General features: G+C 35.1%; 1 protein-coding gene across 9 annotated transcripts in view; it reads left to right on the top strand.

The window, feature by feature from the left end:
• The window catches only part of IKZF2 (IKAROS family zinc finger 2), a 175,762-nt gene that overhangs the window by 107,300 nt on the left and 41,190 nt on the right, over window positions 1–27,272 (top strand). For all 9 annotated transcript variants that reach the window (XM_067026818.1, XM_067026817.1, XM_059052579.2 and 6 more), the window contains one exon: window positions 4,942–5,109. In XM_067026818.1, the coding sequence (XP_066882919.1) occupies window positions 4,942–5,109 (168 nt within the window). The remainder of the gene's footprint in view (window positions 1–4,941; window positions 5,110–27,272) is intronic.

Raw genomic sequence — 27,272 nt, 5'->3', positions numbered from 1 at the left:
TTTTAAATAGCATCATGATTTTAAAATATTTTTTAAGTTTATAGTAATATTTGTATTACTAATGAAAAAAATTTTTTTAATTTTTTAAAGTGTCTCATGGAAAAATTAAAAGATCAAGCTTGGTACCATATTTGATAAGAAAAAAAGGAAAAGGCTGTAAAGTAGGCTACTTTTCTTCTATGCTCATGAAGTAATTCCAACTGCAGTTCTAAAAGAAGAGTTCCACAAAGTTACGATGTATTCATCATCTCAGAGTGATTATATTGAGGAAGATAACACTCAGATATCTAACTTCTCCCATCTAGCAATGTAGAAACTAAACAAAATTAGCCTAATGACTTTTCAGTTGAATTGCATATAGTATTCATTTTAAGGCTGAAAAATATTTTTTTTAAAATTTTATAAGATATTTAATAAACCTTTTATGGTGTGAGTTAAGAATATTCAAAGGAATCTGAATATACTTGGTTGAAAATGTAGGTTAATTGATGTTTCACTGTAACTGCAGTGAAGTGATTTCCATGAGGATTGTTGGTTTGTAAACGCAGTTAACAATTGCATACCTACTGTACTGTCCATTTGATATTTACTCTAGTAGAGCTGAAAACCATCTAACTAACATGGAAAGTGTTTCTAAATAGTTACACAGATTTCCACAAGTCCTAGGAGTATGGGATTCACTCAGCTAGTAAAGGCAAGGAAAATAGACTGAACAACTATTTAAAGTACTCTTGGAACTCTATGAACTTTTATTGTTAATAAATATTTATTAGAGTATTGGAAAAATTATTACACTTTCCTCAGATCTGGGAGGTTTTTCTTAAAGTTACTAGCCATTCGTAGAGGAGCTTGAGATACCTGCCATACATTGTTAACCGTGAAATTGTGATGTGTCTTTAAATTAGCCATTTTTATATGTATTTCTGATGACCCAGTTTATACATTTGAGTGGGTCATGACATTTTCAACTCCATTTTAGCAATATGAGAATAGAAAGTCTACTTTCTTTAGACTGGAAGAAATATATATAGTCAGAATATAGTCATTAACCAAATGTTTTCTCCTTAATTTGATGAACTGTCTTTATTTTAGAACTTCCCCCTCTCACCAACTATTTATAGCTTGCCAGTATAAAAGACTTTGTCTTAAATCCTTAAAAGCCTTTGAGAAACATATGCTTGTTTCTATGAGCGTTTAGCTCATGGAATGTCTAACATAAAATTGATAGTGGAAGAAGATATATAACCACCCAATTCATTAAACTGACATGGAGTATCATATCTAATTCACTTCTTCTTCTTTCTCTTTCATACTCTACTAAAGTGCCAATTCCAGCATCTTTTTAATGGCTTGGTGCTATTTCTTTGGTATTGCTACTTTAGTAGGTAATCAGGTAATATTGTCATCGGATACTCCAGGCACTCTTCACTGGGAATACAGGGAAACGAAAAGAAATAGGGGTAGTAAATCAATTCATGCATAAACACAAATTGATACAAACACTATAAATGTAGAATATCCTTAATTTTGCATCTCTTTGGGGTAGAGTACTGTTATCTTTGTAACTAAGTTTTCAGCATCATATTTTGTCCATTGCAGCTTTGTAGAGCCATTCTCTTGCTCCAAGGCCCTCTCTACACGTGATTTTTCATATTTGTAGGTGGTTGTTCCATGCAACACAGGCACACCCTCTGTCTTTGATTCACCAAAGCAAATTGATGCATGTATACTTGCATTACAATTGAATAAACACAGATCTAGAAATATGTTTATGAAAGTATATAAAATATTGAAATATAATTTATTCCATAATAAGAATAGTAGATAACTTCACCCAGTGAATAAAATGGTCCTTGAGTAGATTAGAAGATTTAAAACAAAAAAACAGATTGAGAATGGAAATAAAGAATAGCATGGCTACGTGACTACATCTTAATTGTTCTCCTGGATCCAGAGTTGTTAATCCAGACTTTGGGGCCCACCCATGGGAGGATTAGTTATCACAGATACAATAGCCTACTTGATGTTTGGGAATTGGACTTACTCTTTAATGTCACTAATGTTTTTAGTAAATTTGTGGGTTTCTCCTGAAATTGGCTTTTATTTACATCTGAAGAAAGTGATTAATATATATATATATATATTTTTTTTTAGACAAGGTCTAAACCAACCTGAAAAGGACCAATTGATTCAGTCTATTTATTAAAGAAAAAACAAATTATTATAAAAGAAATAACCAAGTTGTGTTATTTCAAGTTACATAGACAATATGGGTAGTCAACTGTACCTTTCAGTTAGTTATCAGATTTTACACATACCTCTGAAATTAATAGGCCAGGAAAATCAGTACTTCTTAAAGCTTCATCTGATTGAAATCAAAGTGCATTATTATCATAGTCTCTCTCCTCTTATCAAAAATGGGCGCATGACTGATTACGTTCATCATGCTTCTTTCTTTACTTCCCATGGCCATGGGAACAGAATTAGCAAACGCCTTCGCACTAAGACTTATTCACTCAGCAACATGGCAGTGTCTCTGGATATAACTAGACATTTCTCCTACCCCCTTAAAGATGATCATATAAATTCAGAAGTAATTCTTATTAAAAAATATTTGAGGATATCTGGAATATTTTATAAATGTAACCTAACAACTAAATTACCCTGTCATTAGTTTCATAAAACTCAATTAAGTAAATTAAAAATTATTTTTAAAAAATGCTCCTTATTATAATTTTTTTAGATTAGCATTATTCTGAATGATTAATTCAGTAACCTAAATTAGGAATTTTTAAGTATTTCAGCTCAAAGACTGTAGGAGGCTTAAAGAAAATCAAAGTTAGCATGCTACAGGAGTATTTTCCAAAGGCAAACATGATTTCAAATATTTTTGTTCACCACATTAATTTGTTTTAAAGTTATTTAGTACTAATTTGTTATTGCCTGGGAAACCCTACATAGATTTCAGAAGTAAAATCAAATGTTTTTAGTAAAATGTATAATTTACATTTGCTATTAACTTTTTAGAGAGGAAGAAAATTTCATTAATAAAATCCTCCTGCCTTTTTATTACTAATTTCATGACACAGGTGGGGAGAAGAAAATTCTGATTTTAAAAAGTCTTAGACTGCTGTTCCATTGAAACAAGTAAAAGAATTAAGTTGTATATGTGTGTGTCTGTGTGTGTAAGATTTTAAAAAAAGATTTACCAAAATTAGGTTTATTTTTAAACTTTGATTATTTTATAAGATATCATATGAGAGGTTTTAGGTTGTGCCTCTTTTTTAAGCTGTATTTAGTGTTGATTTGTCAGTTTTACCAAATGAATCAACCAAGTTAAATTAGATAAAATTTAAGGTACTTTAACATTATGAATAATTATTTTTCAACTATCAATATAGGACTTTTTGTAAACTTAGGTCATAAGTTTCCTCTCCAAATTTCTTAAGAAGAAAACCTTAACCCTTGCTACACACACACAGATACTCTTTTTCGGTATATATCTCATTAAGTTCCAAAATGAGCAAGAACTACAGAATTCAAGATACACCTGATCTGTCAGTTTTTCAATTTCCTTGGGCTTTATAATCTATATGATAGAATGTGCAGTGTTAGCTGCCAGAAGGTGACCAAAGTTTATCTTATTCATGCCTCCTAGCTTTCTTTAATAAAAAGAATCATTGAGTTTGCATTATTTTAAAGGCCCCCAAATATAGTGTGGTTTCACTATTCACTATTATTATGAATGTTTCAGTTAACGATATGAAACATGACAATTCAGTGTAAAATTTTTTGAAAACTATTAAAATTATAGTCATTACCTAACCTCAAGTACAGAAATGGTCCAGTTCAACCAAAAGGGAATTGTTTAATTTAATTTTTATCCTAATGTTGTTTTGATATATTTGTATTATTTATATATTTTTATTTTATGTCTATCTTTAGAGATAGACATGTTTAAAGGGAGTATTTCATCATGGTTTAATGATGTTATCAGTATGATCCTACTTGCCAGTTTTACTCCCTCATCAAACTATGTTTTTACCTTCAGTGACATTGTCAACAGCCAGTTGATGGCAACAGACAGCAGATAATTCTGGCTTAAGCAATTTTAGAGCAATATGAGTAGTAGGAGAAAAGGTTCCTATCAAATGATTTTCACAAGAAACAGAGAATATATGTACAGGAAATGTCTGGATGAATAATTTTCTTTTCATTTTCTCTGATTATATCAGGAAATTTTGCCACAGGATTTATTGTTAGTGACTAGGAGAATCCAGAGACCTGGGCTATATTTTGAGATTTTGTGGTAATGAGCTTTGCAACCTAGTTCATTCATTGAACCTCTTTGGCTCCCTGATAACAAAATTATCGGCTAAATTAGAGAGTTAGACTAAAGGTCCCTTTCAGCTCAAAGTTTCTGTGATTTTTTTTAAGAGATAACATGGTACAATAAAGAGAGCAAGATTTTGTAGTCAAATTGACCAAGAGTCATGATCAGCTCAAGTACCTATTAGCTGTGACTATAATCAGAAACTTTGATACTTGAACTTCCATTCCTTCATTTGTAAATTGAAATTATTAATACCAAATTAGTAATGCCATCATGAGGTTTGAAATATTGTATGTAAAGCAACCAATAAAGTCAGTCAAGTGATGGCACCTAGTTGTTCAACCAGTGGTCAATGCTATGATTGTTACTCTTTTCAGTCAATAACAGGAATCCTGTAAAATTTACATGAAGAGCGGAAACGGCACTTGACCTAAAGTTTGGGACTTTGGTATTAGCAAAGCAAATTCTAGGAAGATAAAGGTTTGGAAGACTTAGGAGGGAGATGGACATTCTCAGCACAGAGAACTGGCTGTAGTTAACATTGTACAGCAAATTAGTCACTTGCACATAACCTACTTGATCGTCCCCACCTCTTTCCCCTTCTGCAGGTGAACGTCCCTTCCATTGTAACCAGTGTGGAGCTTCTTTTACTCAGAAGGGCAACCTTTTGAGACACATAAAATTACACTCTGGAGAGAAGCCGTTCAAATGTCCTTTCTGTAGCTATGCCTGTAGAAGGAGGGACGCCCTCACAGGACACCTCAGGACCCACTCTGGTAAGTGCCACCAACTCTTTGAGTAGAGGTAAAATATGAGAACTCAGGAGACTGCTATAGCATAATACAAAGTAACTTCTAACTTTGGTGCATAGCTGGGAATGAGCTAGACAGTATTTTTATTTGTGTACACTGAATAACTGACAAATCTTGCAGGATGCATATGGCCCTTCTTTTTTAGACTTAACAGACTTGGCAGAAAGGAGTACTGTCAACTGAAGAGTTTCAAGCCATTGAAGGAAACAACTGTTATATAAATTTTCTATGATTTTTAAATTTTACAATTATTAATGCAGTAATTATGGTTAATCCAAAATAATGGAAAATCTAGTAAAATATCATCGTTACGTGCTGTTGTTACCATAGAGAGGAGAGGAAAGCTGTGATATTATTTTGACTGATATGGTACCTGGGCTGGGACCTCAGTGGGAAGTCAAATATCACTATTTTTAAACTTGAAAATATTATGCTCATTAGAAAATTGGCTGTGAGAGTGTTTTATGTTTAATTTTAACCCTCCTTGTTTCTTTAACTCTCAAACTATAGTCATTGGATGCTCTCTGAAACTTCTCTCTGCTTCATAAGTCATCATTTAAAAATCTAGAATAAGTTTGATTTTATTTTAAATGCCAGAATATAGTGCATACAAGCAAAAGAATGATTAGATACTGAATGAATTTCATTTGGCCTTAGCATGAATTGCCATAACTAAGACGTTAAAGGTGGAAATTAATATAGAATCCTCTCAAGCCAGTTTTGTATGCTCCTTCTGTTCATAATGACATATTAAAATTTAATTTTAATATGACGATATGATGGAAGTGATATCTTCATCTACATTGACAAATTATATTAGAGAGTGCTGTGGGTTGTGAGGTAATGCTCATACTATCTTTCTTTACATTTTTCCTGTTAATCCTTAAGGCTTTACACAGTTTTTAAATGTGAATGTGAAATAATGTAAAACTATTCTAGACATTAACTCTTAAATTTGGGGCTGTTACAGAAAAATGAAATTAAAGCAAATATTAAACTGTTTTAAGTATATATTTTATATTCATCCCTGACTTAAAACAGTTCACTCATTTCCAACTATCACACATTATATTTTATTTAGAAATTATGCTGTGAAAATTATATCTTAAAGTGGTATTGTTTTATTATAAAAAGTATTCTTTATTGAAAGATATTTTTAAGACCTGACAGTTATTTCCTTTAGGTAGCCATGCACTCTGGCATATTAAAGTGTTATTCAGTTGACCAAGGATTATATAAAACATAGCTTTTCATGAGGATGAAGTTGAGGCAGAAATACAACTTTAAACATCTATTTCCACTGGTCACAAAATTTACAAAACTGTTGTTTTTACTATCATAGTTTAGTGTATACATGTAACTTTACCTGGTGATTGCTAGATTGCTCTTAGAAGGTTCACTGCCTGTTGACACCTCTGGAAGGCATTTGACAGTCATCTCAATTTGTTTCCTTGATTTCCTTTTTGTTCTTTCAAGAGATTTATCCCTGTGGGTAGTGTCTAAGAAGTCAAGACTCCTTGGTTTTTGTGTTAGACTAAGCTGGACAGCTACAATTGGTTTCGTTATGCAGATTAGGCATGGCCCATATAGGGGCTCCTGGTTGGTGGCTAGTGGAATGAGGGGAGGGAAAGATGTCACACAAAGTAAGCTCTTTCCACTGGCTTTGCAAGGCCAGACCCTATAATTTACATGGTTCTATATAATTATAAAGTTTATGTGCATAAAGCAAAGCTGTTTCTATGAAACTGTAAATTTTGTAAATAAATATATTTCTACTTTGAGGTTCAAAAAAAAGACATGGTCCCTTTAACTGCTATTATGCTGATTTTGCATTTTGGTATACTAAGTCATGACTGTTGCAGATACATAAACAGATATGCTCAAATTGGCTAATAAGGGGAGTTTAATGGAGGGATGAGAGGGGGAGAGGGGTATCATCCACTTACTGCATCATCAAGGGGTGAAGTCAGTTCAGACCTACTTCCAACACTAACCATCACCAATGCTTTTCACAATAATAGAACATAAAACATAGCTTCCAAAGTCCATGCTTCTCTAATTGGTCAGAAAGCTCAAGGTGATCATTATGGCTTTCTTCTTCCACTGCCAATTTCATCTTCCCCTTACTTTCACCCTCTTTTTAGCCCCTGGTCTGGACAGGGTTCTTTATGGGTGATCCTGAATTCCTACAAGTTTGAGTATTTGGTGGCCCTTTCTTCCTTGGATTACTGTAGTTTTTCAATAACCAGCATTATTGGAGAAGTTTTTGTTAGAGATGCCCCAGTAAATCTCCTGAGTTTCAAACATAGTTGGCCTTGCTGATATCATATAGCAACAACCCCAGATCATTTTGGTAATCTGGAAAAATTACCAGCCAATAGCCCACTTCTCTTCCTGTTAATTCAGCAGCTTAAAATGCCCCAAATAGCCAGGGAGTAGTCTCAGCTTCCAATACAATGGTAACAGAACTCTGATCCCTGATGGAAACATTCTTCCTTTGGGCACTAAGATCTCCAAAACCACCAATCCCAAGATTTCAGCACAGGAAGTGAAAATCCCTTAAATGAGTTATTTGAGGTATTTGTGTTGTGGCCACTACTACCTTAACCTCTTTGTTCTCAAACTTATGCATTCTGGCAATGGAGGAGATAGATGACTTTAAGCATTTACCATATCCTATAGAACACACCCAAACTTCTCCCAGCTAGCAACTATACATGAACCACTCCACTGGTAGGCCACTTTACCACTCTATTTAGCCTAATGATTCTGGATGATGTGGCATGAGGTATGGCCAGCGAAATCTGTAGGTTTGAGCCCATTTCTGTATTTCCTTTGCCGTGAAAAGAATTTCCTGGTTAAAGTCAATATTTTAAGGAATACTATGATAATTGTTAAGGCTTTCTGTTAAATCCAGGCGTAGAAGCACATACAAAAGTATTGAAGAAAGGGGAGGTAAATCTATATCCCGAATATCTATCAATTCCTATGAGAATAAATTTCTCCCTCCTTCAGGTTGAAAGAAGTTCATTGTAACCTGCCAGCCATTAACTGACTGGTCGATCACCTTGGAGAATAGTGCTGTATCAGTGTCTCAGCATTGGAAAGTGGTGAACTCAGCAGTTGTGGTAGTTAAATCAGCCATAGAGAGGTGGAAATCTATGTTGTTGAAGCCATACATAGTTTCCACCCTTGTTCCCATTGTCACTTTGTACATGGGCCACTTGAGCAAGCACCAGGGTAGCTAGATAAAGAATCTGTCATCCATAAAATAGATCGTGTTATTGGCTTGGGTCACCCATCACATAATCTTGTCCAGATTACTAAGAGCATTCTCCACAATGGAAGCCCTCTAGAGGAAATTCACATAGTAACCATGTTGTCACACTTTGTACCAATTCTGAGAGGCACATCTGCATAACTCTCCCAAACCTTCAATCTCCAATCTTCCAGTCTTGTTATTCCAAGTCCTTGACCATATGGCCATGTCATGTATCTTTACCTCAGCTATCTCTTCTTTCATGCAAACGGTACAATCTAAAATTCTGCTAGGGGGTTATCTTTCACTACTATATTTCAGGGGCAGCCCCCTTCGTTGGGCCTATAACACAGTAGTTGCAGCTAATACTAAATACCATACAATCCATTTACAAGCTGGGTTCATGTGGTTTTATCCTATGTTAATTGGTCATTGAGAACACCCCATGAGGCCAGATTGTGAGAGACTGTGAAGCAGTAGTAGCAGGTATCAGAAACACGTGAGCTACTTGCTCATGATGTATACTTGGGCTTCCCAAACCTGTGTGATCCAAGTTTCATTTAACAATGAAATGCTCTTGTGCACGTCTTATTTTATGATGTGTTAAATCGGATTAACACATAGTTCATTTTGTCTAGTTTGGGCCACATAGTCTTTTGGAATCCCATGACCTAATACTCAGCCTTAACAAGAGTCCAATAACAAATTAAGAACTGCTTTTCAAATGGCAAATCATTACTGAGAAGATCACATATCTTTACTCCATTAGGGATCTGCATTCTGATGCTTCAGTGGCAGATGTCATACACCATCTTTGCTTACTACAGATGTTTCCAAAAATCATTACATTTCTGGATCTTAGAACCAAAGGTCTAAATAGCAGCTTTCATTACAGCAGAGGTACACTGCAGATTCATTTCTTGCCCCAGTCCCCTCTCAGTGTTGGCAGCCTTGTTGATTATCTAGTACATGCATCAGAGCAGAATACCCAAACCTGGTATATCTTGCTTCTAAAATTCAAAGAAGACACCACATTTTCTACCTCCTTCTTCATAATGAAAGGTACAAGGTGCAGCAACTTATCATTTACTATAGAGGCTCTATTTCAACATGCCTACATCGCTAGGCCCATGCTGCAAGTCTCTAAACTTTTCATAGAGATTATCTCCTATGCCCTAATATATGTCTTACTGAGGCATCTTAAGTGTTTACTACTTCCTGACCCATCACCAAATCCAATTAGTATAATACTATGAATGTAATGTTCCACCTTGATGTTATGTGAGATGTCAAGATGAACAAGATTTCTTTGGACTATATTATGACAAAGAGAGAAGAGTTGACCTAGCCTTAAGGTAAGATAGTGAAAGTATGTTGACCCTGCATTGTGAAGATAAACTGCCTCTGATTATCTTTGTTGATAAGGAATTACTTTTAAAAGAAATTAAGTCAGTAGCTCCATACATGGTATCAGGTATTATGTTAATATGCTCCAGCAGAGATACTACTACTAGAACTGCTTCTGTAGTTGGCATTATGATGTGAGTAAACTGTCATTCATCCATAGAACCATCTAGGTCTTGCATTAACCTAACAAACAGCTTAAACGGGTATGTAGTAGGAGTGACCACCCTAGCATCCTTCAGTTTTAGTTTATTATCTTGGGAGAAATGATAGTTCTAGGGCTGCAATCTCCAATATGGTAGCCACTAGTCACATGTGGCTGTTAAGTACCTTCATATGGTTAATGCCACATGTTGAAATTATATTTATTAAATATATTATAAAAATTAATTCCACCTGTTTAAAGTGTGGCTATTAGAAAATTTTAAATTATATATGTGATTCATATTTTCATTGGACAGCACTGTTCTTGGCTTTTTATCCTGCCGTGGGTCAGGGAACCAGTGTAAGGGTTCTTCCCATTACTAAATGCATTTATTCCTATGATACTATAAGATGGACTTGCGTGAAGTCTCCATATATATCTTGACCTCCATAAGCTCCCAGTTTGACTGGTGGGCCACAGTGGTATTTTGGGTTCCAGGGATTAATGTCAATTCAGAGCTAATCTAGTACAATTGTCTAACAACCTGCAGAAGGATTTGGTATTTTCCTTCTCCCAATTCACAGTCACCCTCATAAATGGCCACAGGTGATTCTGGAATGGCTTAGAGGAAAATTCATAGCATACAGCAGTGGCCAGGTTTCAGGGCCCTTCTGAAAGGGACTCTGTCTCCACCTAAAATTATGTGACTCTGGATATGTGAATAGTCTTAGGTCTGGGCAGTGGATAAGAGATCATGAATCCCAGTACGGCGACTAAAGTTGGGTTTTTGCCCACAAGACCTAGACTTCTTCTGTCCATGTAAGACAGTTAGCAGCTTGGCAGTCTAACCATCTTTTTCATTCTTGGAGGATCTGTAATCCATTAGCCATTTCCATAGAACGCTGTGGCACAAAACACATTGTTATCCCATCCCTGTGGCTTGTTAAGATAACTGCACTTCCTGAAATTAATTTCTACCACAAAGCCTCTGCCATCTCAGAAGATCACATTGGATACATTCAAATTAGGGAGCCCAGATCTGTTTGTAACATCTATCATTGTTCTCTACAGCCTAGAGAAGACAGGTACCAGGAAGCTTTTCAAGCACACTGGTTCTTTCCTCACCAATGTAATTCTTTGGTGAGGCCCTTCCAGGGGTATGGTTAGGGGAGGACTGAACAGGGTCATTCATAATAGATCCTTTCTAATATTCTTACTTGAGCTTTTGGATTTCTACTTTGGTGTGCCAAAAAAATTCTGCCCTTTCAACTTTTCAGTGTGTAAGCCATCATTGAATCAAGGAGTCAATAAACCAGTCACTCCCACCTGCTCAAGGCAATATATTAAATCCCAAATTCCAGATGAATGCACCTGTATTGATAAATTTGGCCTGATCTAGCATTTTAGTTCATCTTCTTGGTATGAAACCCTTAGAATCAATCCATTTCCTTACATGCTATCTGGACTCCTTACTAATACAAATTGGTAAAGTTTTGCAGTTCTTTCAGTGTACAGGCTGTCACCTCCTAAATATCCCTCGATTTTGGCTATATTAATATCTAACTTGGTATGAGCCTGGAGGGCCATGAGTGGTAATAGAAATGAGTCCTGAAAAGAATCGCCATTCTCTGATTGAGTTTCCACCTCAGCTGAAGCAGTTGGAAGTCCTCTTACTCTACGGAAAGGCTGATTTACGGGACTGTTGCTTTCCTTAAGTGGAATGGTGGGGAGTGAAGACAAATGTGTCTTCTGGCAAGGATGATTTGGGAAGGTTTAGGGGTTCAACATTCTGAACCTCAGTATTTGATTAGATCGTAACAACCCTTGTTTCACTCTTTCCCTATCATTACCCTGTTACCAAGACCAAACAGTATTGGCTTTGCCCATCTTATTTAATATGGCAATTTCATAACCCTTCAAATCAGATTCTGGAGTTGGTCTTCAGCCTTATTTTCCCTGAGCCTTAAGTAAATAAGGACTCTCTTAAAGCTAACAGAGAACTTTGATATTTCACCGCTGTTCTGACTTGAGCATTCAGGACCTTCAATTTGTCCTTTCTCCTTTGTATAATCCTTCAGGCCATCAGCAGTAGCCATGTAACACTACAGTCTTCACATTAGACACCACCATTGTTCCTTCAGCAAGTAAAGACAACTCCTAAAGCTTTGCCTTACATCTGCACTTTATACTACCATCAGTGACAATCTGAATAAGCATGTTGCTAGCACATGTCTAGGATTACCAGAATTTCACTAACTTCCTGATAAGGAGGCCATGCTACTCTCTTCAAACATGAGAAACTCAATGCCAGAATGCCATTTTGTCTGAGGCCGTGGGCCACTCCTGCTACCAATAACTTATCAGTCAGAGCCTTGATAGGAAAGCAGTGAGACACTCAAATGGGGAAAATGTGGAGACATTCATGAAAGCACTAATATTTACAAGAGAAGGGGTAGGCATAAAGAAAACCAACAAGGGATGGTTGCAATCCCATGTCTGAAGAGGTCACTGGAATTAGGAGATGTAGGAGACAGTTTTGAAACTGACCTTCAGTAGAGGAATGTACCCCTGCTAACCTGTGACTGAGGAATAAACACCTTGGCCTCACTCTTTCCACCCCTCCTGTCTTGCTGATGCCTTAACATTAAATGAGCATAACCAGAAGCCAGAGGAAAAAGGAGCCTATTGATGAAGCCAATAGAAATTAGATTTCTGCAGGAGTAGAGCAGAGCAGAGTGAAAATGGCTATAGAGGTGAAAGAAAATACGCCACAGATTGATTAAATTTAAGAACTAATGCTTAAGCTTATTAGTATAGGGTATTAAGTGTAATGTAATGATTTTTAATTCTAACTTCTGTTTTTTATAAATATTATTATTAATACAAAGTATCTTGCTTCCTTCTCTTCCATCCCAACCCCTACTCTGGGTAATGAGAGCTCATTGTTTTATTCTATTTAGTTAGCTGTTGTGTTCTACAGTATTAATACTGCATCTTTGCTTCCTGTGTTTTAGATTTGAAAATTTTCCATGTAGTAGGTTGGTAACAATGAGCCCAGTATTGATGTGCACTTACATATTTCTGTGAGATTTTATATCAGTTTAAGAAAAATATCTGGAATACAGTATACATTCAATAAATGCTAGCTTGCACTTTCTTTCCTTCTTTCTTTCTTCCTTCCTTTCTTTCTTTCTTCCTTCCTTCCCTCCCTTGTAAGGTCCCATATAAGCTGAAAGTTTCTATTTGGAACTCTCTTGCATACTTTAGAGGACACCAGGTAGTGTCTCGATTTTGGTTGCACAGCCCCAATAGGTTATTGACAGGTAATGTCTGGCATTTCTTGAACTCTCCATAGGCATGAGGCACTGTGCTAATCACTTCCTATGGATTATTCATTTAATTAACACTCTTTTACCTGACATGAGCAAAACCAAGTAGTTTATCAATTAAAAACAGTACATCTAGCAATATGGGAAATTCTTTTCATAAGAAAGGTCCTTAACATTTAAAAATATAAACATTGGGTTGGCCAAAAAGTTTGTTCGGGTTTTTCTGTAAGATGTTATTGGCCAACCTAATATAAAATATGTATTTAATTTATATATATAAATATATAAAATATATATATATATATATACATATATATATATATAAATATATATAAAAGGCCAGGCCCTTTCCTTTCAGTGAGGAATTTAGTTATGGAATTCCAAGTAATTTTTCTGGCCTAAACCACACTCATATCACATCATCTCTAATTCCATTTTCAGTTTCTTTAAGAACTTAAAGACGTTGTGAAGCAATCAGACTTACATTAAATTTTTTAAAGATTTTTCTCACTAAGTCTTAAGATTACCTTTGCCTACCTCCAATTCATTAGCAGTTTTTTTTCAACTCACCTTTATTGAATTTTTCCAGAGTGGTAAAACTAGTTTTTATAGAAAGAATTTTCTTTCTGTACTTATTTTATTGGAGTATGTATATTTGAATAATTTACTTAATTATGATAACAGGTACAGCTGGCATAAATAGGTTTGGCTAGAATCATAACTGACTGAACGTGAGTATCCAGTTCAACTGCTAGAAGTGTTTATGTCGGCATACCAAAGAAGGGCCTGGGAGCACCAGAATTTCTGTATGCTTTTCAAAGGGAATGGAGAGACAGAAAGCTTCTCGCTAATATTATTCCTAGTTTACAGGTGAGGAGATTGAGGCACAGAGAGGTCACATGGGCAGAGCCTGAATTCAAACCAAGACAGTCAAACTCCAAAATCTGTACTACATGCTATGGAATAAATGATACAGCCCCATATGTTTATTGCATCCTCTGTCTTGCTGAACTCTTAACTCAAAATGATAAAGCAAAAAAGAGTACTGTCTGCAAGTCAAGAGGTCAAGACATCTGGGTCTTCGAATGGGCTCATTGCAAATTAGCTATGTGACTTGGTCATATCACTTAATTTAATCTTTTAATCTTATGCTGCTCAGATTATATGATGCTAATAACAATCTGTTATCTTTTCTCCTGGGATTTTGCTGCCCATCAGTACTAAGATCAAACCTTAAAGAGTAAAAAGGTAGTCCCCACTCCCCAGTTTTGTTTTGTTTTTTTAGTTTTCTATTGTTTGTTTTAACTTTCAAAACAGATTTGCATAAAATGGAATAGGTCTTAAGATTTTCAGATGACCTTCACGGCACCAACATTACTTCTCTGCTACCATCTGCTAACGTAAATCTCAGAACCTTGATATAGACAGTTTCTGATTTTGCACTTCTAGTTCCAGGTATAATTTGTTCATTTAAAATGCATTCCCTTTTAAAGAATGTTTTTGAAAAAGCTCTCTCTGTGTTGCTGAATGCCAGCAGAAGTGTGAAACAATGTTGACTTTTCCCTCCCCCACCATTGCCAGTTAGTACTTGAATGATATTTTTCACACTGGAATGGAAGATGCAGTCACACATTTGATTGCATGTTTTAAATTTTGATTACAGTCATTAATAACAATTTTTTAATTTTGAAAGGATGCCCAATTTTATAAATAATTAATAAATCAGGGCTCCTTAAAGAGCAAAAATATTTTGGTAGTGTTTACCAGTATTTGCTATGGAAAAGTTTTAAATAATACAAGTAAATAAATAAAACAAATAATAAATAAATAAATAATACAATAAATAAAATAATAATTGTTTTAAATAAAACAGTAATTTTAAACAGTATAATATTATTTCTGGAAATAGATTAATATGATCATCTTTTTTCAAGAGCAGATAATTCCTGTCAACAACTCCTAGATTTTATTCCCAACTTCTTAAGATAATAACAGGAGAAATCAGAACTTTTCTTACTTTTGTTATGGCAGTGCTATATCCTATTTCTGAAATATTGTCCATTCAGGAAAAAAAAAAGTGAAATAATACAATCTAAGTTTTGTTTGTACAGCAGTCATCAGTGTTTAATTTTTTTAAAACTATTTTCATATATTATGGGTTAGAGCTATTCTGATATTGATGCTGGATATTTCATTAGAATTGCTTTATTTTATTGCAGTATGTTGGCTAAATTTAAGATATCTAGCAATTGCAACCCTCTTTCTACTTTTGTCTCTTTGGAACACTCAAAAAAAAAGAATGACTGAAGAAGGAAAAAAAAACCCAGATCCTTTTACATGTGAAATTGAAATGATGAGAAGGAAAGGAGAGAGAAGTAAAGAATTGTATCATCAACAATATATCACCTGGAGACCACAGTCAAATTTTTAGTCCATTGAGAAAGTAAACTACACTTTGTAAACATATCCCAACCTTATATTAATATATAAGGTTGTAGGAAAATAAAAGATACTGGTTTATATTTTAAACTCTATCCATTAATCTGAGATTTACCACACAAATCATCTAATTTCCTTTATGTAAATTTATAACATAACATAGTATCTATGTCAGTTTTGTGTGCTGAATCAGTGCTTCTGCTATAAAAAATGTTTTATTAGTTTTGTCAGATATTTAGTTTAGCAAGTGAGTATAGTTCTTTCATTCTTAGAAATTTGATTAGTGTGCTTTATACATTAGATATTACTCCTTTTAATTGTCTTTATTATAGCCAGTACACTGGGGAAATAGTGTTACAATTAAGCCCTGGACCCCTATTAATCAAAACAATACTTAGCATACTTGTTATTTTTTAAATCTAGGAGGAACTAGAATTGCATATTTTTTCCTAATTAGCACTTCAGGTATATTTCTCACATACTCTAATGCAGTGCCCAAATTAAATATTTAAAACACAATAGAAGAGTATGTATTTTCAATGTATGGAAACTTATGTAATATATATGCATTATACATTCCGTTGTATAAATTGTAAAGAGAAAAATGTAAGTAAGAATGCCTCTTGCGCAGTCTCAAATGTTTTTATGCCAAATGTAAAATTCAGTTTTGGCCATGGAATTGTACTGGACTTACATTCTTACAAAAGAAATATTCTTTGCTTAAAAATGGAATCTTTTCATTTGAAAATGAAAAATCCTATGTCCCAAGGAAACTTATCCACTGTCTCTTGTATTCCTTAACACTACTGTATTTTTACATTACTTATTATAACGTTAAGGTACTGTTCAGAGATATATAAATAAAATATCCTTGAATAAGCAGATAAATGTAGGAATTTTTTCTGATTTTTTTTGTTCATCTCATTTTAAGAAAATAAGAATTACTTTGTGTTTTCAGTAAGACCTGTTATAGTCAAAGGAAAACCTTATTAGCTTTCAGTTAAATCAGTATTTATTATATAATTATTTAGATATATCACCTAAAAATAAACACTTTGTAAAATTAGTTTATGTGATATATCTATAGCATATAACCCTAGAATATATCTATTTGAGGAACCTTCCAGTGTCACAGTCTTCTAAGGATCAATAAGCCTACATTATTCTGAGCAAATGTCTAGTTTATTTCCAAACACCTCAGTTATGTTAATTTTTACAACATGATTTTGTAATCTATTCAATGTTTGACAAATTTCACTTAAGAAGTTTTTTCTTTATGTCTAGTTGTCAAGTTAAAGCTCTTTTGTCTTATAAAAAGCAACTGGACCAGATGTACCATATCCATCTGTTAAAACAACATCTGCCTCATTGTACATTTTTAGTTCTTTTATATAAGGACTGTCTTTTTGTTTTTTTAAGACCCTATAATTCCATGTTCTATATTTTATCCATAAAAATAGCTCAGAAATATGGAATACTTGTATTAGTTTTCCTAATACTAATGTTTTTTTTTAAATGTATCAGTTCAATAGTATACTGCTGCAAACTCACGTAAAAGTTTGCCTTTTATTTTTAACTCTATATTTTGTTCAGTTATTCCTTTATCATGAGAATATACCTATAGAATATTATGACTCACCCTGCTTTTGAATATATTTGGATATTCACATTTAGTGGACTATTAAACCAACTAACAGGCATTTTCAAGGTATAAACTACATGCTCTTAGAGAAGCTGATAAGAAAAGATAGTTTTCTCCTCCTCTTCAAATTTCTTGAAAATACAGTTCAAAAGTAGCATCTGACTTGGTTTGAGATAGTGCTAACCTTTAACCATACTGTTAAAGAAACAAGTTCATGTCAAATGCTCTAGTTTTAAGTCTTCTCATATGAGACAGTCTGTTACTTTGCCATGAGGATGATATGCCCTCAGATTTATTTTCATTTCTTACTAAGGGACTCACTACTACAGTCGCATCATTTCCTTAAATTATTGACTGTTCAGGAATTCCATAAACTAAAAGGTACTTCAAAGCACATGTGGCATTTGTAATCACTTTCTTCTCTAATACACCCTTTTCATCTTGTTTCATTTAAGTTATCTTCCTGCTCTTGTCTCTCCTTCTGCCTTCTACTCTTTGTTTTTCTCATAGGCTGTTTTCCCCCTTATCCTTCAATGTTTGCTTCAATATTACTTTGCTTTATTTTTTTGAGGTAAACACAAAGTACATAAATAAGTACCTTAAGTTTCTATTACGTATGAAATCTTTTTATAACATGGATTTGCTACAGGTTATAGACCTTTGGATACTAATAGTACTGATTATTTTGTGAAATAAGAGTTTAAATGTCTGAAAATTGGGTATGTGACTAAAAGATTATCATTATCAGTTATTTCCATATTGACATTATTTTAAAACCATATCACCATGACTTTTCTAACAGATTTGCTAAAGAGATCCATTCAAACAATACTAAGCCATAGACCAGTATAATGATAGACATATTGGATTAAATGATGCTGGTTATAGAAACTGAATCTAGTGTAGCTCATTCATAGCAGTGATGGTGCATTTAGTGTAGTATAATTTGCCCTGCAGACTTCCCTTGAGAAGGAACTGTTTTCACCTGATTGTAGACCTGGCACCTGGCCCACTCTCTGGGTGATCTCCCAAGTGTGAACTTTGCCCACCCTCCACCCCTCCTTTCCTTCTGGAGGTGGTTGATAGAGGAGGATTACATTGATAATTACACAAGCAGTGTCAGTTGCACATGTGATTTGCATAACTGTGTTGTGCTGATTTTACCTATCAAGTCCTGACATTTATGCCCGTGTTGCCTCTCTGTATGCTTTGCAATAAACACTGAAGAGAGGGCATTTGATTAGTGTCTTCATTCCTGACTCAGACACACACAACTCACACGCAAGGCCCTGCCCACTGAAAGCTGACCAGGAGGGAAAGCCACTTGCAGTCAGGCCAGCTGCTGTGACCATCTATGTGGTTTCTACCCAGTAGAACACAAATAATCAATATATACTCTACCTTATATGGTCCTTGTAAAAGAAATTAAGCTTTTAATAGCATATACGATCTCCTCTTTTTCAAATAGTGGTAGTCATGCTTCTTTACATTTTTGACACTTATTTCTAGAAGGAGTAATTAATGGAAAAGCAGTCTTTCTTCTCTAACACATACTCATCTGATGTGGCTCTCCACGTTGGCTCAAAGACCAAATCAGATTAGTTTCCTTCTGGAACCTTTCCTCCTTACCTTTTTCTATTCTCAGGAGTTCTAAAGAAAAAAGCAGGAACCATGGACATATTTCTTATTCTCAGTTTTCTGTAGACAAGTTGAGTAGTACGGTTTTGCATCCTACTTGGATGTTACTGTGGACAGTCTGAGCTTGTGGCTGTTTCACATTTTCCTTTCCACAGTGCTGAGTCTGCAGGCCTGGCATGTTTGGAACTCCGTGGCAGAAACGGGAGGGCAGCATGCCAACTTCTTTACTTACCCAGTGTCCAAAAATGAACATCACATTGTTTCCTGTTTTGTTTTGTTGAGGGTTTTTTTTTTGTAAGCTAACCTCCACCCTCTCCTTTTATTTTTCCTCCTTGATCTGTGCATGTGAGTCAAAGAAACCTGTTCATCCACAGCCTGTACTGTCTTGCCAATCTTGTAAGAAAACTCCCAAATGTTAGAAAACCGTACAAATGAGGTAAATAAAACCCAGTATCATTCATTATAAGCATATAAAATATACTTAGAATATAATTAAAATTTTATTTAAGGTATCATAAATCATCAGCGTGGTTTCTCTCTAAATTGTACAAAATATGATAATAAGCATATAGATAAAAACGAAAGATCCTAAATTCTGTGTCTCAAAAGAAAAGATCTTACTATATTCTCTTTTGCATCTGTATCCCTTATACTGTATCGATTGAATGAATGAAAGAATCTATGGATGCTTTCAGTTGAACATTCTTACGTTAACTAGAAAGTTACTTTTTTAAGATTACTGGAGATCAGTTGTGGTTATATGTGTTTCCTAGCAGATGATCAATGTCAGTCCATTGTAAAAATTAAAGTTAATGGCTAACATTTAACGGGCTCTTATTCTGTGACAAGCACTATTTTAAGTGCGTTATTTTACAGATAAGTAGAGTCAAAATTAGAGAGAGAGAGACGCTAAAATCCCCACATCTATAGTTTTTAATATTATGTGTATGGTTCCTTATGTCAAGCTTTATCTTACTAAGATTATTATTCTTTTACCTTATTTTTTAAATTTATATTTTGCCAACAATGTATTATTTGGATTAGATTTTAAACACACACACAAGCACACTAAAGTGTTTGACATAATGAAACTAAAGAAACATATCATGCTAAAATAAACAAGAATGTTCTGTAATGCTTAAGGACATATAAAAATTTAGAATAAAATAAATCTAAGAATAGAATAACTCATCTATGTGAGAGTGCTTTTCAAAATTATGCTATGATATAGTAAAAATCTTACCATTATAACTACATATGCACATTTCATACAATTTCCAATATATTCAGGAAAAGCTGGGGTATAAACTGCTTTTCCTGACTCCAAAGCCCATGCTCTCAGCTACCACACTCCTATTTTCCAATCTGCTCTTCATATAGCAGCCAGAACATTATTTTAAAAACCAGTTTAAATCATGCCATTCCTCTACTTAAAATCTTTTAATGGCTTTCCATTGTTCTTATAATAAAATTAAACTGTTAATCATGGCCAGTGGAAGTTCTGCCCACCTCTTCTGTTTGAGCATATACCACTCTACCCCTCATGCTGTGTTCTTTACCACATGAGGTTCTTTAAGTTTTTCCCTACCCTTTGGATTTTGCACTAGTGATTCTAGAAGTCTCTACCTTCAGCTTTTTCCCCAGTTCTTGACATGGTTGCTTCATTATCCTTCAGATATTTGCTTCCATGTCATCTCCTTGGAGATAATGCCCTTCCATAAGCACCCTATCTAAAGCATCCTCCTAGGTCCTCTCTATCTTTCTGTCTCTATCCTAAAGTCTTATAAAGCTTGAACCAGAATCTGTGGTTATCTTTTTTGTTTGTTTATGCATATGTTACCTGTCTCTCTCCAGTTGAATGTAAGTTTGTGAGACTGTCTGTCTCCTCTGTCTTATTTATTAGGTATTTCCAGCTCCCTGAATGGTGCTCGGCACATAATAGGTGATCAAAAAGTACTTGTTGATAAATTGAATGATGAGGGCCTTATGGTATAATGTACTTGTTCTAAAAAAAATCCCCATAAAAAGGAAAGGGAAAAAAAACACTGACCTATTCTAATTTCTATAGAGTCAGCTAATGTATATTTTTCATGTTTGTCAGTGTATATACATTTAGATTTTTTCTTGTGAAATTAGATGTAGCTCAAGAGTGCTCTTTTTACTCACTCCTGGATAGTAAACAAAACACATGAGTGATGGCCTCTTTCAGTTGAAAATCCTTGGTACCATGTGAAGAAGCTTTAAAAAGCTCTAATAATGAAATCACATTTATTCACTCAACACATATTTCTTACCTATGTGCCAGGCATTTTTCTAGCACTTGAGATACAACAGTGAAGAAAAAAGATCTTGCCCTGTGTAACTTAACATTTTAATGAAGAGAGATAGGCAATCAACAGTAAACGTTATAAATAAGTCAACTATATAAATGTGTTAGGTCATGAAAGATACAGGCAGAAGAAAAGTTGCCATTTATTGAGCATTTACTGTGTCAAGTACCTTTTAAAGTTTTCTATGTGCATATTTTTATATTTCTCACAAAAATCCTATGAGTTAGGTATAAATAGTTCCTTATTTAACTTAACCTAGGGTTCACACATAGACAGTAAGTGTTAGGGCTCTTATTTGAAAACTAAGTATGAAACCGTAGTATGGATATATGTATATATATCATTCTTTACCCTATGTGAATACTCCATAAATTAGAGATTATCTACTTTCAATTTAATTGGACCCCTTTGATATCCAGATTTCTTTTTTACTTACATTGTTACAATATCTAAAAGCCTTGCTTACTTCCCTGAGTTATTATAACATTGGAAAGTCCGATGAGAAAAGTAGTTTAAAGCGAGAATAGAAATCATATCAAAAAGGAAAACTTCTGTGATGGGATTATTAATTTATTTATTCTATAAGCCTAGAAAGTTCTTCCTTGACTTTATACTTTTTATTCCCCATGATAAATGTTTTGCACATTTATAGTAATGAAACAGTATCAAATACATCTGTTTGTCTTGTGTCTTAGATTTCTACTTCACCATCTCCTTGCTGTATTATAACTTTTTTTCACATTTGTAATTTCGGTGGCTCCTTTTCTTATATTCATCAGTCAATCAGTTAAATAATTATTGTTACATTTTCTATGAGAGAGGTGGGCATACCTCTAAGTTCAATGGTTTATGAATATATGTTTATTATTATGATTATACATACCACACTTTAGGTAGTTGGTAAATATCTGTGGTATGAAAAACAACTGACTTGTATGTACTTTTAACAGCTGCAAAAATTCTGAGATTTCAGCATCTTTGTTTTTTAAGTAATTAATTTATAGACAAATATAGAAAAAAGAAATAATTATACTCTCTATGATAAAGAAGATCCTGGAAAGAATAATTGTTACACTGCCAAAATATTTTACAATGTGTATTTCATTCAGTTGCATTTAGCTTCCTTATTTCAGGTGTTCAGTTGAAGAAATCTTATAAAACTTGTTACTTAAAGAGAATGATAGGAAAGTAGATGTCAACAATATACATTCTTACGAAAGTAATCTTGCATGAGACTTTTTACAACTGTGCCTATTTTTTTTCCACACTGAGCTAAAAATAAAAAGTAGATTCTTTTGCTTTCAATTGTCTGTGATAGTTTTCATTTAAAATGCTCATCCACACTTACGTACTGTTCTTCCTGGTGTTTGTGTCTTTATACTAAGTTTTTTATTTAATTCAAATATTAATCATTCTACATTATAAAGCAAACAGAAATATTTGAATGGTTAAGTAACATCAGCTCAGAGATTGGTTCAAGATGGCGGAGTAGAAGGACGTGTGCTCACTCTCTCTTGCGAGAGCACCGGAATCACAACTAACTGCTGAACAGTCATTGACAGGAAGATACTGGAACTCACCAGAAAAGATGCCCCACATCCAAAGTCAAAGGAGAAGCCACAATAAGATGGTAGGAGGAGTGTGATCACAATAAAATCAAATCCCATAACTGCTGGGTGGGTGACTCACAATGGAGAACACTTATACCACAGAAGTCCACCCACTGGAGTGAAGGTTCTGAGCCCCATGTCAGGCTTCCAAACCTGGGGTGTCTGGCAACAGGGGAAGGAATTCCTAGAGAATCAGACTTTGAAGGCTAGTGGGATTTGATTATAGGACTTCAACAGGACTGGGAGAAACAGAGACTCCACTCTTGGAGGACACACACAAAGTAGTGTGCACATCAGGACCCAGGGGAAGGAGCAGTGATCCCATAGGAGACTGAACCAGATCTACCTGCTAGTGTTTGAAGGGTCTCCTGCAGAGACGGGGTGTGGATCTGTCTCACCCTGAGGACAAGGATACCGGCAGCAGAAGTTCTGGAAAGTACTCCTTGGGGTGAGCCCTCCCAGAGTCCACCATTAGCCCCACGAAAGAGCCTGGTTGGGTTGCCTCAGGCCAAACAATCAACAGGGAGAGAACCCAGCCACACCCATCTTCAGACAAGTGGATTAAAGTTGTACTGAGCTCTGCCCACCAGAGCAACACCCAGCTCTACCCACCAGCAGTCCCTCGCAACAGGAAACTTACACAAGCCTGTTATATAGCCACCTCTACCAGAAGGCAGACAGCAGAAGCAAGAAGAACTACAGTCCCGCAGCCTGTGAAACAAAAACCACATTCACTGAAAGATACACAACATGAAAAGGCAGAGGGCTATGTACCAGATGAAGGAACAAGACAAAACCCCAGAAAAACAACTAAATGAACTGGAGATAGGCAACCTTCCAGAAAAAGATATCAGAATAATGATAGTGAAAATGATCCAGGACCTCAGAAAAAGAATGGAGGCAAAGATCAAGAAGATGCAAGACATGTTTAACAAAGACCAAGAACAATTAAAGAACAAATACCTAGAAGAATTAAAGAACAAACAAACAGAGATAAACAATACAATAACTGAAATGAAAAATACACTAGAAGGAATCAATAGCAGAATGAGGCAGAAGAATGGATAAGTAACCTGGAAGACAGAATGGTGGAATTCACTGCTGGGGAACAGAATTTTTAAAAAAGAATAAAAAGAAATGAAGACAGCCTAAGAGACCTCTGTGACAACATTAAACACAACAACATTTGCATTATAGGGGTCCCAGAAGGAGAAGAGAGAGAAAGAACCTGAGAAATTATTTGAAGAGATTACAGTTGAAAACTTCCCTAACATGGGAAAAGAAATAGCCACCCAAGTCCAGGAAGCAGAGAGAATCCCAGGCAGGATAAACGCAAGGAGAAACACACCAAGACACATAGTAATCAAATTGACAAAAATTAAAGACAAAGAAAAATTATTGAAAGCAACAAAGGAAAAATGACAAATAACATACAAGGGAACTCCCATAAGGTTAACAGCTGATTTCTCAGCAGAAACTACAAGCCAGAAGGGAGTGGCGTGATATATTTAAAGTGATGAACAGGAAAAACCTACAACCAAGATTACTCTACCCAGCAAGGATCTCATTCAGATTTGACGGAGAAATCACAAGCTTTACAAACAAGCAAAAGCTAAGAGAATTCAGCACCACCAAACCAGCTCTACAACAAACACTAAAGGAACTTCTCTAAGTGGGAAACACAAGAGAAGAAAAGGACCTACAGAAACAAACCCATAACAATTAAGAAAATGGTATTAGGAACATATATATCGATAATTACCTTAAACATGAATGGATTAAATACTCCAATCAAAAGACACAGGCTTGCTGAATGGATACAAAAACAAGACCCATATATATGCTGTCTACAAGAGACCCACTTCAGACCTAGGACACATACAAACTGAAAGTGAGGGGATGGAAAAAGATATTCCATGCAAATGGAAATCAAAAGAAAGCTGAAGTAGCAATACTCATATCAGATAAAATAGACTTTAAAATAAAGACTATTACAAGACACAAAGAAGGACACTACGTAATGATCAAGGGATCAATCCAAGAAGAAGACATAACAATTGTAAATATTTATGCACCCATTATAGGAGCACCTGAATACATAAGGCAACTGCTAACAGCTATAAAAGAGGAAATTGACAGTAACACAATAATAATGGGGGACTTTAACACCTCAATTACACCAATGGACAGATCATCCAAACAGAAAATTAATAAGGAAACACAAGCTTGAAATGACAGAAGAGACCAGATAGATTTAATTGATATTTATAGGACATTCCATCCAAAAACAGCAGATTACACTTTCTTCGCAAGTGCACATGGAACATTCTCCAGGATAGATCATATCTTGGGTCACAAATCAAGCCTCAATAAATTTAATAAAATTGAAATCATATCAAGCATATTTTCTGATCACAATGCTATGAGATTAGAAATCAATTACAGGGAAAAAACTGTAAAAACCATAAACACATGGAGGCTAAACAATACGTTAATAACCAAGAGATCCCTGAAGAAATCAAAGAAGAAATCAAAATATACCTAGAGAAAAATTACAACGAAAACGAGATGATCCAAAACCTGTGGGATGCAGCAAAAGCAGTTCTAAGATGGAAGTTTATAGCTATACAAGTCTACCTCAATAAACAAGAAAAATCTCAAATAAGCAGTCTAAACTTACACCTAAAGGAGCTAGAGAAAGGAGAACAAACAAAACCCAAAGTTAGTAGAAGGAAAGAAATCATAAAGATCAGAGCAGAGCTTCCCTGGTGGCGCAGTGGTTGAGAGTCCGCCTGCAGATGTATGGGACATGGGTTTGTGCCCCGGTCTGGGAAGATCCCACATGCCGTGGAGCAGCTGGGCCCATGAGCCATGGCTGCTGAGCCTGCGCTCCACAACGGGAGAGGCCACAACAGTGAGAGGCCCGCATACCGCCAAAAAAAAAAAAAAAAAAAAAAAAAAAAAAAAAAAAGATTAGAGCAGAAATAAATGAAATAGAAACAAAGAAAACAATAGCAAAAATCAATAAAATGAAAAGCTGGTTCTTTGAGAAGATAAAATTGATAAACCATTAGCCAGACTCTGAGAAAAAGAGGGAGAGGACTCAATTCAATAAAATTAGAAATGAAAAAGGAGAAGTTACAACAGACACCACAGAAATACAAAGCATCCTAAGAGACTATCACAAGGAACTCTATGCCAATAAAATGGACAACCTGGAAGAAATGGACAAATTCTTAGAAAGGTATAACCTTCCAAGACTGAACAAGGAAGAAATAGAAAATATGAACAGACCAACCACAAGTAATGAAATTGAAACTGTGATTAAAAATCTTCGAACAGGGCTTCCCTGGTGGCGCAGTGGTTGAGAGCCCACCTGTCGATGCAGAGGATGCGGGTTTGTGCCCCGGTCCAGGAGGATCCCACATGCCATGGAGTGGCTGGGCCCATGAGCTGGCACGTCCAGAGCCTGTGCTCCACAACGGGAGAGGCCACAACAGTGAGAGGCCCGCGTACTGCAAAAAAAAATAAAAAATCTTCCAACACACAAAAGTCCAGGACCAGATGGCTTCACAGGTGAATTCCATGAAACATTTAGAGAAGAGCTAACACCCATCCTTCTCAAACTCTTCCAAGAAACTGCAGAGGAAAGAACACTCCCAAACTCATTCAATGAGGCCACCATCACCCTGATACCAAAACCAGACAAAGATACTATAAAAAAAGAAAATTACAGACCAATATCACTGATGAATATAGATGCAAAATTCCTCAACAAAATATCAGCAAACAGAATCCAACAACACATTAAAAGGATCATAAACCATGATCAAGTGGGATTTATCCCAGGGATGCAAGGATTCTTCAATATATGCAAATCAATCAATGTGATACACCATATTAACAAATAGAAGAATAAAAACCATATGATCATTTCAACAGATGCAGAAAAAGCTTTTGACAAAATTCAACACCCATTTATGATAAAACCTCTCCAGAAATTGGACATAGAGGGAACGTACCTCAACATAATAAAGGCCATATACAACAAACTGACAGCCAACATCATTCTCAATGGTGAAAAAATGAAAGCATTTCCTCTAAGATGAGAAACAAGACAAGGATGTCCACTCTCGCCACTATTATTCAACATAGTTTTGGAAGTCCTAGCCACGGCAATCAGAGAAGAAAAAGAAATAAAAGGAATACAAATTAGAAAAGAAGAAGAAAAACTGTCACCATTTGCAGATGACATATACTATACATAGAGAATCATAAAGAAGCCACCAGAAAACTACTAGAGCTAATCAATGATTTTGGTATAGTTGCAG

This window comes from Kogia breviceps, chromosome 2, assembly GCF_026419965.1.
Source record: "Kogia breviceps isolate mKogBre1 chromosome 2, mKogBre1 haplotype 1, whole genome shotgun sequence".
NCBI lineage: Eukaryota > Metazoa > Chordata > Mammalia > Artiodactyla > Physeteridae > Kogia > Kogia breviceps.
The sequence above is the reverse complement of the archived record's forward strand: the minus strand, read 5'-3'. Positions and strand labels throughout refer to the sequence as shown.